Genomic DNA, 16,789 nt, shown 5'->3' with positions numbered 1-16,789 from the left:
GCAAAAAGATCTTGTCTTATCTTTTTTCATATTAAAAGAACTACATAACTACAGCTTCATTTAAAAACAGCCAATCATTGCAATGCTGGCAGTTTTGCCATATCACAGACAAAAATTGAATGGGTGTTAAACTAAGTGGGAATCTGCTGTAACAATCTCCATTCACTTTCCCTTCCCCAATTAGCTAAATATTGCCCAAGTTTGGGCAGGTATTCAACAGGAATTCTGGAGCATGAAGTCCTAGGAAATTGCTGTAAGGTTCAACATGAGAGCGTACAAAATCATGCATTAGGAGCTGGAATAGGCCATTCAGCCCCTTTATCCTGTACTGCTATTTGATAAAATAATGGCTGATCTGATTGTGGCCTCGACTGTCCCTTATGTCCTTTGACTTCTTTGTCAATCAAGAACCCGGCTCAGCCTTTAAGATATTCAACACATGTTTCCAATGCTCCGTGTGGAAGCGAATTCCACAGACTAGCCTTCAGAGAAAAAATATCTCCTCGTTTCCATGTTAAATGGCAGAGCTCTTAATTTCACCCTGCATCTCCCAGTTCTACATTGTCTCAACAAGTGAAATATCCTCTCAGCATTCAATATGTCAAATGTCTTCATGTTTTATTCTACTCAACCCTAACAGATACAGGCCCAAACTGCCCAACTTTCCACATGGGAAAACCCCCTCATTCCAAGAATCAGTCAGATTAACCTTCTCTGAGTTGCTTCTGTTGAAATTATTTCCTTTCTTAAGCAAGGAGACCAAAGCTGTGCACATCACTCCAAGATGTGGTCCCACCAACACCCTGTACACTGTGACAAAACTTTCCTGTTTGTTTACTCAATTCCCCTTGCAATAAACAAAATTTGCCTTTCTAATCACTTGGGTGTACCTCATACCAACTTCCAGCACATCTTTCGGACTGTGGGAGGAAACTGGAGCACCCGGAGGAAACCCACATAGACACGGGGAGAATATGCAAACTCCACACAGTGACCTAAGACCAGAATTGAATCCGGGTCCCTGACGTTTTAAGGCAGCAGTGCTAACCACTGTGGTACCGTGCCACCCCTGTACCAGACCACGCAGATTGCTGTGTACCATAGAGTTATGCAACCCATCTTCATTTAAATTAAGGATATGGAAGCTATTGAGAGGGTGCAGAGGAGATTTACGAGGATGTTGCCTGGATTGGGTGGCATGCCTTATGAAGATAGGTTGAGGAAGCTAGGTCTCTTCTCCCTGGAGAGACAAAGACTGAGAGGCGACCTGATTGAGCATTATACAACGTTGAGAGGTATAGATAGGGTGGATTCTCGGAGGCTATTTCCCAGGGCTGAAATGGTTGCTACGAGAGGACACAGGTTTAAGGTGCTGGGGAGCAGGCACAGAGGAGATGTCAGGGGTAAGTTTTTCACTCAGAGGGTGGTGAATGAGTGGAATCGGCTGCTGTCGGTGGTGGTAGAGGCGAACTCGCTGGGGTCTTCTAAGAGACTTCTGGATGAGCATATGGGATTTAATGGGATTGAGAGTTATAGATAGGCCTGGTAGGTATGGATATGATCGGCGCAACTTGTGGGCCGAAGGGCCTGTTGTGCTGCAGTGTTCTATGTAAATAACATAAGCAATATAGGGCATTCAATATTGTGTCATGTTCCAGTATGTTATGAAATTTGAGTCAATACCTTTAAAAATTTTGAACAGTTTATTGAAGTGACCACTGCAAATCATGTGACCTTTTGGCTTCTAAAGTCTAGACAGTCCTGAATCACAAGCAAATATATGGATATTCAGACCAATCCAGAGAATTCACATCCCCCTTTGTTTAAGGGTGCACTGACAACAAAAGAACAATTGGATTCTTTCTGTTTCACCACGGACAAAACATTGAAGTTCAATGGATTCCCATCAGCCTTCCCTTATATTGTGAAGGTTCTGCACCCTCTCCTTTCCTTCTCCCCTACGTAAAGTATGGATGGTATGCTTTCTCTGTAGAGCTTGCAAGAAACAATACTTTTCATTGTATACCAATACATGTGAAAAGAATAAATCTAATCAAATGGTCTCTCATCTGACCTAGACTGAGCAAATTTCCAAGTGTCAAACAGAACTTAGGAGGTGTAGTCAATACGTATCATCCTCTTTTTGGAAAAAGGACTTTGAACTTATACAAATCACATGACGTGGAAGCCATTTTGTGGTTTACTTGAAACATTAAGCAAGAGGCTAGTCATCAGACAGTCACCAAAGCAGCTGCAAATTAACTGTGCAGTCAAGGCAATTAATAGTCATCCTACGATAGTAGGAGCAGGACTCTGCCCAATCTGTTCCAACAGCAGACAAGCTCCCTGCTTCTGCCTTGTGTCTGACCGGAAGGAAGAAATGTCGAGATGAACCTTTTGGTTAGCCAAAGAGGGTGTGATAGTTTAAAGAATTGTATAGGTCATAGAGCTGGGGTTTTTAATCAATTAGTCAACAGAACGTTTCAAATTGAAATCTCAATGATGCATCATGACAATGGATGCCATGACTATCAGGCTTCCACCACTCTTGGCATTACTGAGATGCAAGTGGGAGGCTACATTACCTTTCATTTTGATGGAAGCATCAAATATTAGATGCCATTTGTGCTCAAAAATCCAGGAATTGGCAGGCAAGGAGAAACTGGCAGTGCCATTCACAAAGAAACTTCCACTACCTTCAGCATGGATGATGCCAAGGTGCAGAGGGAAACTGGTGTAATGTAAGCTGAAATGCCAGGGCCCAGACTTCCACCTTTGACAGGAAACACAAGTGGAGCTATTTCCCAATTATGCAATCTCCCCACCTGCCCAGCAGTGCCTACCTTTGCCACTTCCATCATGGGATGGCAATGGCAGACTGGAGTAGGGGTTGTCATCCCCGAAGCAGGCTGGAAGTAGAAATAGAAGTGATGCATGGATGCTGAGGCAGGCAGGTTAGAAGTTCCCTGGGACATTTGCCAAGTTCAGTAGATGCACGTGAGCCCCGTAACCTCATCCTTACACTCTCACCTCAATACCTTTCACATCTCTGCCACACACCCACATGCTCATTCACACCTAGTGCCCACCCTATACCTACTCACCCAGTATCCACTACTATTGAGAACTATTGAGTCCTTATTATAACATTAGGAAGTCTTTGAAATCTCATAAAACTGTCGAGAAAAACAGTCAAGAAAACCAAATAGCTATTCAAAACCACTTCAAAAAAATCCTAAGTGTTCATAAAACGATTACGATAAATAAACGCTCAATCTCCTTAACAACTATGTCAGCAACCCATGCTGAGCTGAATCAATTAGTGGGATTTGGAGTTCAGCCAAGCAGCCAAAATGAGATTCTAATGACGATCAACAACTCCACCTGAGCTGAATCCATTGTCTTATACAGCAGGTGGTAATTTTTGAGCTGCCTAAATCCCAAAGGGAAACTTGGACAAATTATCACAATGTTTTGCAACTTAACCTTTTGTGGAAAAGTATGTGCACTTAAGTCAGGAGCAAAAATTGCAAAATACTGTTGGAAGCTTTAACTATTAAATTTAAACATTTAACAACAAAAAGAACACACAAGATGACATTTAGATAATTAAAATAGTTCTACAAATATTTCTCAGATGATTTCTTGTTAGTTAAATTCAGAGCCAACACATCTTTTTAGGAAACAGTCCCTACAGATTTTAAATCTGTAAAAGTCCTAGCAATTACCTCAATGCATCCTTGTTGCTAATGAATGAAAAGAATAAATCACAGGGGTCCTCTGACAATCAAATCCAAATATCGCTATTGTTCAACGCAGGAAAATGCTCTATGAAATATTGTACTCGAAAGCATCTGAACACGGTTCCAGTTTCACAACGCTGGCCAATTTAATGGTCCCTTACCTTTGAAGAACAAAGCTATATCAATCACAGCATTAAAACATGTTTTCACGCTTCATTCCATTATTTGTACGTGAAATTGGCAACATCTTTTGAACTAACCTGTCAAGAAGTTTCAGACTCCAGACAAGGGATCCTCCATGATTTTCAATTCCTCTGAGCTGCTGTGAACCACATCACATTCAGAGGCTGATGTGACATCATTACAATTGTAGGGAGTTTTGAGATAGCCAGACCTATACTGGAACCAGCAAGATTGGGAGTGGTGAATGCAGGCAACCTATCCTGAACTGCTAAAAGATTCCAGTGATAGGAAAGGTGTTAGGAAGCCAAGAATCAGGTCCCACTTGTCATTTTTAAAGCCCACCCACCGCTGTTCAACACAAATGGGGGTATAAAAGTCTAGCTGTAGGTCTTCAACTGTACAATATTGTTTGCATTCACCCTCAATGTATAAATCAATCTGATTATTGAGAGACAGTCAAGCAACTGATTGGTGACACCCATCATTAAGCCAATGTGCTTGTGCCAATTGGCGTGTTTTTGGATGAAGTCACTGAGGAGCAGTTTGTAGTTGAGAAATAGGTGGAGCCCAAGCATACATCCTTGGGGAATACCAAAGGATATGGGAACAAGGTACTAATGGCAATTCTCTGGCTACAATCAGACTGATGAGAATGGAATTGGGCGAGTGTAACCTTACCCAGCTGGACGATAGTGGTGAGCCATTAGAGGAGGATGGCATGATCAATTATGTCGAAGGCTGCAGAGAGATGATTAAAAGATATAGTTTGCCCTTTCTATTTATCCATGTCCATTTATCATTTTCAGGGTCAGGTCAACCACTCAATCATCAACAGTGATTGAGAATACTGTGTTCTGCCTGTGTCAGGTAACCAATTATTGACTTTGTTGTGCAGAAGGGTGACTGGGCTTCAATTTGAGATATGAAGCACCTTTACTCCAGAGATCCCACTTACCTTTCAAAGGATTATAAAGAATTTGTATCTGTAATGAAATGTAATGAATCAATGTAACTGCACATAATCATGCAATGTTGAGTGATATTAATTCAAAGAAATACTGTTTATCTATCCCACAAAGTTTCTAATGACCAGCGTTGCAGCAGAGTTTATATGCTGCCAATATCGGCCAAATGACTGGGAAAGAACCAGTGTGTAAAGGACCAAAGTTTTAAAACTGTGACAGTAGGATTTGGAGGGTAAACTTATAGAGGGTTGATCAATGTATGAAATTGACTTCTAAGAAAGACGGTGGAGGGAGAAACCCCTGGATCATTTAACAACTGGATGTTATGATGGGGATAAAATTAGCAGGTTTATTCCTGGATGAATAAACTCGAAGAATGGCCGAATAGTTATCCACATATAACAAAGAGCAATATAAAATTCAGTTTTGAGTGAAAAAAGCTTTAACAACTCAGTGGAATCTTTTCTATAATTATTGAATTCTAAGACTTTTTTTCAGTTGTTCAGGTTTCTAAAATAAATATAAAACTGATCAATTCAAAACAACACAAGTTGTTTAAAATTTGAATTTTATTGCATGTAACAAAAACAAATGTGGCCTCGGGTCCAACATCCTCTCAATTACCAGCCATCAAATTCAGTCCATACCTTATTCAATACCATCAATAATTAAAAATACTTCAATTCACAGTTAAAACAAAGATTTTGTACATTGTTCACAACAAAACTGTGCTAAAAAGGTACGACTTTAGCAGCAACATTGAAGAAGGTAAAACAGCAATAATTTTTCTCAGATTAGTTACTAGTTAATAAATATGTCAAAACAATTTAATTTGCAACAGAAGGCTTAATTCAGAAAAAAAAAAATAAAAAAGGGACAGATCTCTTATGTAGAAGCCTGGGTGTTTTAAGACTGGAGCAAAGCAACTTTGAACCATTTGATCACCAGAATTTACCATCTTCAGGAGTGCTGTTTTCACACCTTAAAAAAATCTGACTTAAAAACCCCCCACAAAAGTCAAAGTAGAACCTCTAACTTTTGCAGGTAAAGTTCTACATTAGATGACAATGGGATAAGTGTATTGTAGTACAAGACAGGGAAGTTAAACTACCACGAGCAAATTAAGAAATGGCACAAGTACTTTCAATATTACAATAAAGAAATGAAAGGTGAAATAACGCTGGCGCTTCTGGCATCTTCCAAAAATTTATGAAGCTACGATTATTGCAGTGTCATTCCTGTCACTGTACAAATTCAGGGGACAAATTGGAAATTTCTGTGGTCATTTGCAGACGTAGCAAACACACACGTTTTTCTTAATCAACTCAAATTACGTCCACTAAAATTCCTTGAATTTTATCGTCAATGCTCATATCCCTACATTAATAGTGAGAGATTGATTCTGCAATGCTAGTGTTATACATTGCACAAAGGATTAGAAATAGCTTCAAAACAATATTAGCATCAATGGGCTTTCACAACGATCACTTACCATCACATCACACTATCCGTGTCTGCTACTGGAAACTATCTACCAGTTTATTTGGGAGTTATTTGACAAACACTTGTCTGAGCCAACAGACATCGGATAGCTGGAGAACTTAGTCAGACTGAAGAAATAAAAAGTGAAGGGTATAAGCACAATCCTCAATGTTTGATGGTGAAGATAATTGGATATTATAGTCCTAATTTATCAATTTAGCAATCCATTTCTTGAACTCTGCATTCAGGTTCTCCATCATTTCCTCTTTTTACTCCAAAATTATAATAATTTTACCATATAACCATGATCCAGATATAGCCCAAGCCCTTACTTTCCATAAAGAGGAAAAAGGAAAGTCTCCTTTTTCAAATAGTGCTGTAACAGAAGATCTAACTCCATTCTTAGTTAACAATGTGTTATAATCCACTTTAATAATTGTACAGCACAAATTTTGCAACCTACCAATGGTAGTATTGATGAGAGCTCTGTCAGGAAAAGGCTATGAGCCTAAAAACAAATCATAAAGACTCCATTCTTATTCATTTTGATTTTTCTTCTCATAAATAGAATGTAGTTAAGAAATCACACTTCTTTTTGTGTTTGGTGATTCCTTTCTAGTAAATGCTGTGGCATTTCTAAAGAGACATAAAATATGCTGGAAAACATTGCAATAATATGAGGTGATACATCCTACACTGCAACATTCAACAACTAAAATAAACGTATTGTGACAATTCGCATTAGTGTTCAGAGATAACAATTAATTAATTTTAATCAGGGAAGAGGTAGAAGCAAAGGGGATGAGGGAGAAGGGGCTAACAGCTACTTGTCAGGGTCCAACTATAATGCAACTTAATCATCTTTACAGCTTGGAATCGTTTCAGTAACAGATACAGCAGATCTGAGACTGATAGGTTCTGTTTTACTTGCAGTTTTATATTTTCACGAATAATATTTCCACCTTATCAACTATTGGAATTTAGTATGTACAGGAGAGGTGTCCAATAACTATTTTCAAAAATATGGCTACATCCATGGAGCCTGGAACTATCACACTGGAATTTAAACCACTTCTGTATGATTAAGATTCCAACTGTAACTGTCTCATTGAAGGAAACATTAAGTATGGTGCATCATACGGAATGGAGGAGAAAAGTAGCAAAAGTTATTCATTGGAAGCTGTATTGTCCACATCACTAGTGATCAGTTTCTTTCAACTCATCCCCTCAATGTCAGGAAAACATACATTGCAGGTAGAAGCAAAAATATTACAATAAACAAATCAGTTACTTGATCTCAGAGATATAACTTTTGCAAAGTAATTCTATCAGTTAGTGTTACAGCTGGAAATAGATGATGTGAACTGCCCAGAAAAAAAAACAAGACTTTGTTCTTCTGCCCCTGCACCCAAACCCCCAGAGGGATTTTGAATTTAAAGCACGATAGCATGAATTTTTGTTTTACAGTATATGACTAAATATGCCCAACATATTTTGCTAAACAAGCCATTTAATACTTTTTGCATAATGACTGGAAACAAAGCCTTATAACTGCCTCATTATATAATTGATTTTGCAGCATCAGTAATGCCACCAGATCATCACAGTCAGAACAGAGTGAAGAGCTATTTCAAACATCCCTCGAACTGCAGTGGAAACTCAAATTCAACGAGAAAGGCATTTCTATTACAACAACAGAATATCTGGTAGCAAGTCACCTGTCAAGATATTGTCCACTCTCCTCGTTTTCTTTACCAGCAGTGAAAATCATTTTGATTCATGTTATGCTTTCTTTTGTGAAATTTGGGGTTCAGGCAATTAGACATAAATTCCCTCATGGAATTACTTGGCAGCATCTTTCATTTTCGTCAATTGGCTGGACTTTCAAGGCAGCAAGGAACCTAATGTCCAGATAATTTCCAGGTTCTGACTTTGCGCTGCATGAGTTGCTCAAAGGACACAATCCTCAAAATGTATATATCTTAACTAAGCTAGTTGCAAGCTTGGTAGCCAATTCACAACGTGAGCTCTGTCATGGGATGGGAGCTGCTTGCTGATCACATGCGTCAAGGGCAGATGGCAAATGTGACAGGGCCTGTCCTACTGTCCTAAATAGAGGAGACAGTACATTAGAGGGCCAACAGCCTCACCATACACAAAAGCAGCCAAATGACCAAGTAAAAAGCTCTTTGCCTCACTGGGAACAAAATCCATAGCGGCAAAAATTTATCATAAAACAATATTTCATTACCCTTGCATTGAACCCTATAGCTGTGTACTAATGCACACCAGACTATCTGCTTGTGATGCTCTGTGAATTGAAAATCAACTTCTGGCCTTCCCACCCACTAACTCGTTCCTCACAAAGTTTAAAGGGCACTTAATCTGAGGCACGTACATTCACAACCAATCCACCTCTTCCCACCATCCCTCTTCCTCACTTTGAAAATTCCAGCACATCCCATGTAGTGTTCTGGGTTATGAGTCATGATCATCAGATGGATAGGGATACTGAGACTTTTCAGGAACGCTATTTTCAAAGATGCCTGTTTCTGTTTTTGCCACCACAAGCAACTGAAAATCCCAGCCAATACTGATCTGCATCAGGTTCATTTAGTTATTGCCTTTAAAATGAAAAAATCCAACATTTGAGTTCCCAAAAGCAAAAGAATCTTTAAAAGAAAATCCACATTATTCTTCTCTATGAACAAGTAGGATGTATCAGGTCATAAATCATGGTCATTCCATATATTAAAAAAACTACTTATTGATTCATCAATTCTCAACCAACATATTAAAGCAGATTATGTACATCTGTTTTCTTTTGTTTGTGGGATCTTGCTGTACACAAAATAGCTGCCACATTTCCTCCATGTGTGACTACTATTCAAAGGTACTTCCTTGGCTGTAAGGCGCATTGGGATGCCCGAGGTTGCAAAAGGCATGACATGGATGCAAGTTTTACTTTTCTTACTTGGCATTGTTTCATCCCAAGGAATTAAACATCAAGCTTTCACAATTACAAGTGTTTTGTCTTTCCTAATTAAAAAAATGCGTGTTGCTGAGTTTATCACACACAAATTCAAGGCAAAAAGATGAAACCTAAAGAATCATCCAAATTGTAATAACACAAAAGCAAAATTCTGCTTCTGGAAATCTAAAATAACAACAGAAAATGCTGGATAAACTCAACAGGTCTGGCAGCATCTGTGGAGAGAGAAACAGGGCTAACATTCTGAGTCCATACGACCTTTCTGCAGAGCTGGGCCAGTCCTGAAGAGTCATATGGACTTGAAACGTTAACTCAGTTTCTCTCTCCACAGATGGTATTATAATTATGGTCTCCAATTGTCCTCCTACCCTCTAACTAAATAACATACACAAAGATGCAGACTTAACTTGTGAAAAACATGTTTTCATAACCCAAAGCACTATGTTCTAGTTTGGACGGAATCCATATTTTTTGTTCTTCCAAAAGTGGACAAAGATTATATATTCTATATAAAATCCACATTAATAAAAAGCTTTAGCTTCTATGCAATTATGCAGTCGTTAATATTCACCAGTTAGGTAGAGGTCCTAGGTTAAAAAAGATTTTCCTCTCCCAAATTCCATCCTCCAGCATCCCTCCCACCGCCACCAAGCAAGAATTTTGTTGCAGCAAGTTTGTTTCAGTTTATTTGAAATGTCTTTTAAAAGTTCCTCCTTCATTGCCACCCAAGTACAAAACAGCAATCTGTATTTTACTGACTGTTAATTTGAGATACCGTAGCTATATCTTACATTTACTAACTTGGGAGCTCTGGATAACTATGCTAGTGTTTAACTTTAAAGTGCTATAATGTCACATATTCAAGTCTTCCATCACCACAGTGGCTTCTACACATGAATTGTTATTCACGCAAGCCATTTATCAGATGAAAAATCACTACCATTGGATTCATCGTTATGCCCCCGAATTACAATCTGAATTTATAACATAAAAGCATAATATGTGTGGAATGGGATTTAAAATGTTTCAGAACTGCAATCTTGGAATATTGTCATTCTTTAAAGTGTATCTTCTTCCAAAGCTCATACGAATTAGTTATTGCGGTTGTCTTCGTCATTTTATGTCACCTTGTCTTGGTTTTTTTTGGGATAAGTAAATGCAATTTTAAAAAAAATCCTATAGTACTACAAGGTGTGCAATGTAACTGTATTTGTACACAGTGGAGGAATACCACAACTTCCCAAATTAAAAACATTTTATGCAGTTGTGTAAGGAATACCTCTCCCAACAGTGCAGGAGCTGTCCAGGCAAAAAAACTGCAAATGTTCTGTGACTTGACATTTAAAAGCTGTGGTATTGCTAATTAGTATATCTATTTAAGTTTTTTTTAGTTTATTTATTCATGTCACAAGTAGACTTATATTAACACTGCAATGAAGTTACTGTGAAAATCCCCTAGTCGCCACACTCCAGTGCACATTCGCGTGAGGGAGAATTTAGCATAGCCAATGCATCTAACCAGCAAGTCCTTCAGACTGTGGGAGGAAACCGGAGCACTGGAAGGAAATCTTGCAGACACGGGGAGAACGTGAAGACTCCACAAAGATAGTGACCCAAGCCAAGAATCGAACCCAGATCCCTGGCACTGTGAGGCAACAGTGGTAACCATGATGCAACCGTGCCGCCCCTACAGTTTATAGTATGCAATGTCCCAATTCTGCAAACAGAACAGTAATTCCATTTCTATATGTAATAATATAGTTACTGAAGTTCAGGAAGAAAACCCAGCTTCGTAATTATTTTGGACCATGGGCTTAGTGCACTAAGAAGCACTGTATCTTTTAATAACTTTAACAACTAAAGATATGCTTTCAATGTTGGTGTTAAGCACAATAGATTCTTTGCAGCACAACTTTTGTAACAGACCATGCCAATTTCACATCAAAAATTTGTCAACAAACTCTTTGCAAAAGATCAAATATTGAGTTTGAATTTAAAACTGTGATAATATCCTGAAACTCGGTATCAATGCAAATGCATCTCTGAATAATTCTCTATTCATCCAACACGTTAGCTCTGACTTGGGACTATGCAGCTTCTTTTAAATTGTGCTGATTTCTTCTAATTTTTGAAGCTTCATACAAAAAGCTATGAGATTTGTGATTCAAAACATTGAATTTCAAAAATTCATACCTTGGAGTGCAGTAAAAGCTAAAGTATTTTGATTAATTAACTTGGACAGCTAAAACAGTTGCCTGTCTGCTAATTTTAAAGGTAATTTTAAAGACAAGTAAAATTTGTTTATAAAGAATAAAGTAACCATTCACACGGCATTGTTTTCTAGTATTTCTTATCCAAGTAAAATGCCTGATCAGGGTTGATCCAGACCCCTTTCTGTTGACCTAAGAATCGAACAGAAAGATGCCTGCTGTTGGTTATTCAAAAGCAAATTATTTAAATATTACAGTATTTTGACACACTTACTAAAACAACTTTGAAAGCCTTGTTCATACCATTGTTAATTATTACTGTTTGGAAAATCCACTTTAAATGATGACTCGGTGTGTTTGGACTCAAATATTGGGGAAGCTTGACAAATAAACACTGCATAAATATAGCACACTGAGCAAAACAGAATGAAATCTGGCAGTACAAGCAAAATTATGGTTGACAAGCATTTGAAAGGAGATGCCACTTCGGTAAAGGATAGTTGAGAAATTGCAACTTTGTGCAATATTTGTGGAACAAAGAGTAACTAAATGTAAATGCATTGAAAAATGCATGCAGTTAGCAAAACTCTATTCCGAGACTAAGGTTTCAGGTATGTTTCAATAGTGCAGAAGATAGAATCCCTTGTCCAACAAGAAAATTGATTTTATGCCTTTGAATCTGAAGGGATTAAGCACAGTCTGTGTCTTCATTGTGTAACATCAACAGTGTAGTAAGACTTCTCCTTTCTGAATTTACCCTCATTCAACATAGTATCTTTGTGAATTCAAAGCCGTGATTTTGATGAATGCAGAAATCTTGATCACTCCTGAATTATAAAAACAACACTACAAAAATCTGCTTCTTTAAAATACATTTTGGAAAATATCTCTAGAAGTACCTGTGGTTTTCAGTAGCGATCAAGAGCACGTAGGAAAGATACTGATGTATCGACTTGATTTTGCTCAAACTCATAACTGATCAGTGTTGGGCTTAAAACAGACATTTCCGTATAAAAACAATTAGCTTCTGCAGCAATTTACATCAGAATTCTCATCAAATTGGTTCTGCTTGGATTTTAGTCTGAAATATACGGTACACAATTTAACAAAATCAAAGGAGAGAGATAGTGACTCTAAAAAAAATACAGATGACTCAAATGTATAAAAACAATGGTTGCCATCAACTCATCAATGAGTTCTGTTTAAAGCTGCAGTACTCTCTTGAAAATGCGAGAATGTCGCCAATACAATATAGGTAACTTCCTTTCCACTTACTTAGGTTTCCAAACAAAACGTTAATCAAAAATAAATTGAAAATAATTTTTCAAAGTACAACTTTAACATCCAGAAACAAAAGACAGAATTTTGTAAAAGGTGCAGTAAATTGTTAAGACATAGACGCAAGTGTCAACATATAAAGATTTCATAACTTGCATTCTCCACTGATCTGCCCAATCTATTAGTACAGTTCTAACTGGTTAATTAATTTAATAACGAGGCAACCAGTTTTGCACTTGGTACATTTCTTAAATTCTGCTTAAAAAATTAGAGCATTTCATCAAAGACTGACATTGCAGGTCCCACCTTAGCGTCAAACATAAAAGTGAAAAAAAGCAGATTTATAAATAAAGGACTTGGAAATGCACCATTTGTTACAAAACAGTGCCTGTTATTTCCCAATTAACTCTTTCAACGCTGACTCCTATGGAAATAACATTTCTGGATTAATCTTTTGAGTACTGAAAGACACTTTCACGTTTCAACATATGCAGACATTTTTGTTTAGAATTAAATGTAAAACTGATATTCTATTTTATGTGTATTATAAAACGGAATTCCAGGAATACAAACACCCATAGGATTCCTGAGCTCAAACTGTTCTTAGAACAAACATCTTAATGTGACAATTTTAATTTTAGAGCCAAAATGTGATTTCAGTACTCAAAGGCTCATCGCATTAGAACAAAATGCATTGTATTTTTATATATATATATTTGTAAATACACCATTCTTAAAAAGTTACTCAGCATACTGTGGAGGAATATAACTCTTTTAACAAAATATAGGTTAAAAATAATCTGATTTGGTTAAAACACACTAAGTATAGCTACTGCCTGCGCTGAAAGAGTTGATAAAAAAAGGAATACTGTAGCTATAAACAGAGCTATTTCTCATCTAACATCCTGCATGTCTAAATGCCAGTTCCAGCTTTTGGAAGAAAGAAAAATCTCCATCAGACAGTTATTTTGGGCGGGGCAAGGCATAACGGGAAAGGAATGAAGGAAAGAAGTGAAATGTGCAAGGATCTGTCCTCTTTCACTGTGCAAAGTTTTTGAAATAAAGTTTCAAGCACACAACTTAAAAATGTATAATACAACTGAAACAGGTCCATTTTTCTGTCTTACAGATACAGTAACTTCTTCACTTATGAGATTCCTAGTTTGCTCTTTTAGAAATCCTACCGTCTTTTCATTTTTGAGTTGATCAGCATCATTATGTCACTTGTAAGTTATAGTAACCATGTGAGTGAATTGTTAGTTCTCCTGGTCATACAGTGCGCTGCTCAACAAGAAGCTCATAGAGCTTCCTTCCTGTAGTGTTCCTAATAGCTTCAAAGCAAGTATTCATCTGCTTCACTCCACTGCAAAGCCACAAGTCTCCTCGACGGCTGTCAACAACTTCTCGTAAAGCTTCTCGTAGGACTCATAAGGAGGAATGTCTATACGGTTAAAGCTAAAGAGAGAGGGAACATTAAGTAAACGAATATACAGACAACATTGGCCACATGTGGTTACATTCATCGGTGATCCACATAATAAATTAGCTAGTCCACTCAGACATTGAAAAATAATCTCAATGGGGCTCTGAATTTGTGCTGGAGAGGGGTGTGACCCTATCATTATCTTATGTGGAGCTCAGTTAAAGACATTATTGCTGGAATTTTACCTCCTCATCCATTGCCGAGGCCAACAAAGGATGCCATTCTGTGAACCCCGCCTGCCCCGATTCTGGGGTGAGCGAGATGGTAAAATTCTGGCGTATTACTCACTGGGTCAGAAAACAAATCCGCTGAAAACAACATTCCACTGACTTATCATTCAATAGTAATTTTTTTGGAACAATATTACAGAATAAATTATGGTTCCAGCACAGCAAGCCAAATCCATTGCTTGTAGATTAACAATTCATTAACGGTGCTGATGTACAATTTGTCCCTTCAGAAACAGATTGTCAATAAATATGACTTATCAACTCAGGGACTATCAAAGGCTATAAATATGTATTTCTAGTAGTTGCAGAGTCATTTTTGAGCATAGCGGAAAGCAGACAACTAATTTTACATAATCTATTATGGTTGAAAGACACAACTGATGAGCAATTGATTGGAGGGTCCCACATGACGATTTATTTTACTTGTATCACAACTAGGCTTACATTAACACTGAAATGAAGTTACCGTGATAATTCCTTAGTTGCCACATTCTGGCACCTGTTCAGGTACACTGAGGGAGAATTTAGCATGGCCAATGCACCTAACCAACACGTCTTTCGGACTGTGGGAGGAAACCGGAACACCTGGGAGGTGGAGGAAACCCATGCAGAGACAGGGAGAACGTACAAACTCCACACAGAGTGTGACCCAAGCCAGGAATTGAATCCAGGTCCCTGGTGCTGTGATGCTGCACTACTAACCATTGTGCATGTTACTTTGTTAACAGAAACTCACCAAGTATGTGCTTTGGGCAGGTTCTCTGTGTTGGCATCAATCAGATGGATGGTAAAAAGTCTTGGGCCTGCAGCACCTGTAGAACCTTACAAATACAAAATCTAGTTAAACCATACAGCAAATGACAAAACAGTTTTAACTTTACAAAAGATGAGCAATGTACAAGGTGAAAGAGGTTCAGTCAAATGAAAGAATTGGTGCTCTGCACGTAATGTCAGAATCAAGGAACATTAGGTAAAGCCTTGACATAGCATGAAAATAGCTCAGAGCAAACAGAATGCCACTGTATTTTATCATTTATGATACAAAACACAACGCTCAACAGCAGTGAAATAATTATAATCCAGGGACCAGTGGAGAAAGCAAATTCTGCAGTACCTGATTTCTGGCCAATGGATAACTCATTAAAGTTTTGAAGTTAATTTATTAGTATCACAAGTAGGTTTACACTAACACTGCAATGAAGTTACTGTTAAAGTCCCCTCGCTGCCACACACCAACACCTGTTCGGGTACACTGGGGGAGAATTTAGCATGGCTAATGCACCTAACCAGCATGTCTTTCAGACTGCGGCAGGAAACCAGAGCACCCGGAAAAAACCCTTGCAGGCATGGGGAGAATGTGCAGACTTCTCACAGAGAGTGGTCCAAGCTGGGAATTGAACTTGGGTCCCTGTTGCTGTGAGGCAGCAATGCTAACCACCGTGCTGCCCTAAAACATTAATCAACAGAAGATGCCCAATACAGGAATGCAACCGTACAATCACTCTACATCTAATCGTAAATGGCAATGGACAATTAAACAATGAAGTAACTAGTTTTTTCGAAACAATATTACAGAATAAAATTAGGATCCCACGATTGAACAATCCTGTTATGGCTTCAAGTACAGCAAGCCAAAACCACTACCTCCAGGTTAACAATTGAAGATACACTGATGATGTTCTTAAAGTGAGTGCCACTAAATATAACTTATAAACAAAGGAATTTATGAAGACAATAATCATACATTTCTAACGTGTTACACTGCCATTTTTGAATGTGTTGCCAGAGTAGGCAAAACATTTTGTATTATAATTAAAAGGTTGAAGGATATAATTGAAAATTATTGACTTGGTTACTGATGTACTCTATGAATGGGATACTTTGTCTATAATAGCATACAGAAAACAATACTTTTCACTGTATCCAATACATGTAACAATAGCAAATCAAGTCAAAAATATATAAAACTAGATAATAGAAAACCGAATATTTCTAACGTAGGAGCAGAAGTAGGCTATTTGGCCCATTGGTCTGCTCCACCATTTAATGAGATTGTGCCTGATCAGATGTGATAATCTTCCACTTTCCCAGCTTATCCCTATAACCCTGGATTCTCTAACCGATGAAAAATCTTTCTATCTCAACCTTGAACATTCTTAATGGCTCAGCCTCTGCAGCCCTCTGTGATAAAGAATTCCACAGATGCACTACCCTCAGAAGACA

General features: G+C 37.9%; 1 protein-coding gene across 3 annotated transcripts in view; it reads right to left on the bottom strand.

Annotated features, from left to right (window-relative positions):
- Nucleotides 1–5,442: 5,442 nt before the first annotated feature.
- smurf1 (SMAD specific E3 ubiquitin protein ligase 1) overlaps nucleotides 5,443–16,789 on the bottom strand; it is a 140,858-nt gene continuing 129,511 nt past the window's right edge. For 2 of the 3 annotated variants that reach the window (XM_080206387.1, XM_080206389.1), the window contains 2 exons: nucleotides 15,303–15,387; nucleotides 5,443–14,308 (listed from right to left, as the gene is read on the bottom strand). In XM_080206387.1, coding sequence (XP_080062513.1) covers nucleotides 14,209–14,308; nucleotides 15,303–15,387 — 185 coding nt within the window. In that variant the 3' untranslated portion in view covers nucleotides 5,443–14,208. The remainder of the gene's footprint in view (nucleotides 14,309–15,302; nucleotides 15,388–16,789) is intronic. The other variant, XM_080206388.1, reaches the window with a different exon arrangement.

The sequence above is a fragment of the Carcharhinus amblyrhynchos genome, chromosome 18 (genome assembly GCF_965287045.1).
Source record: "Carcharhinus amblyrhynchos chromosome 18, sCarAmb.v2.hapA, whole genome shotgun sequence".
In the NCBI taxonomy this organism is placed as follows: Eukaryota; Metazoa; Chordata; class Chondrichthyes; order Carcharhiniformes; family Carcharhinidae; genus Carcharhinus; species Carcharhinus amblyrhynchos.
Note: the sequence above shows the minus strand (reverse complement) of the source record. Positions and strands in the feature narration are given on the sequence as shown.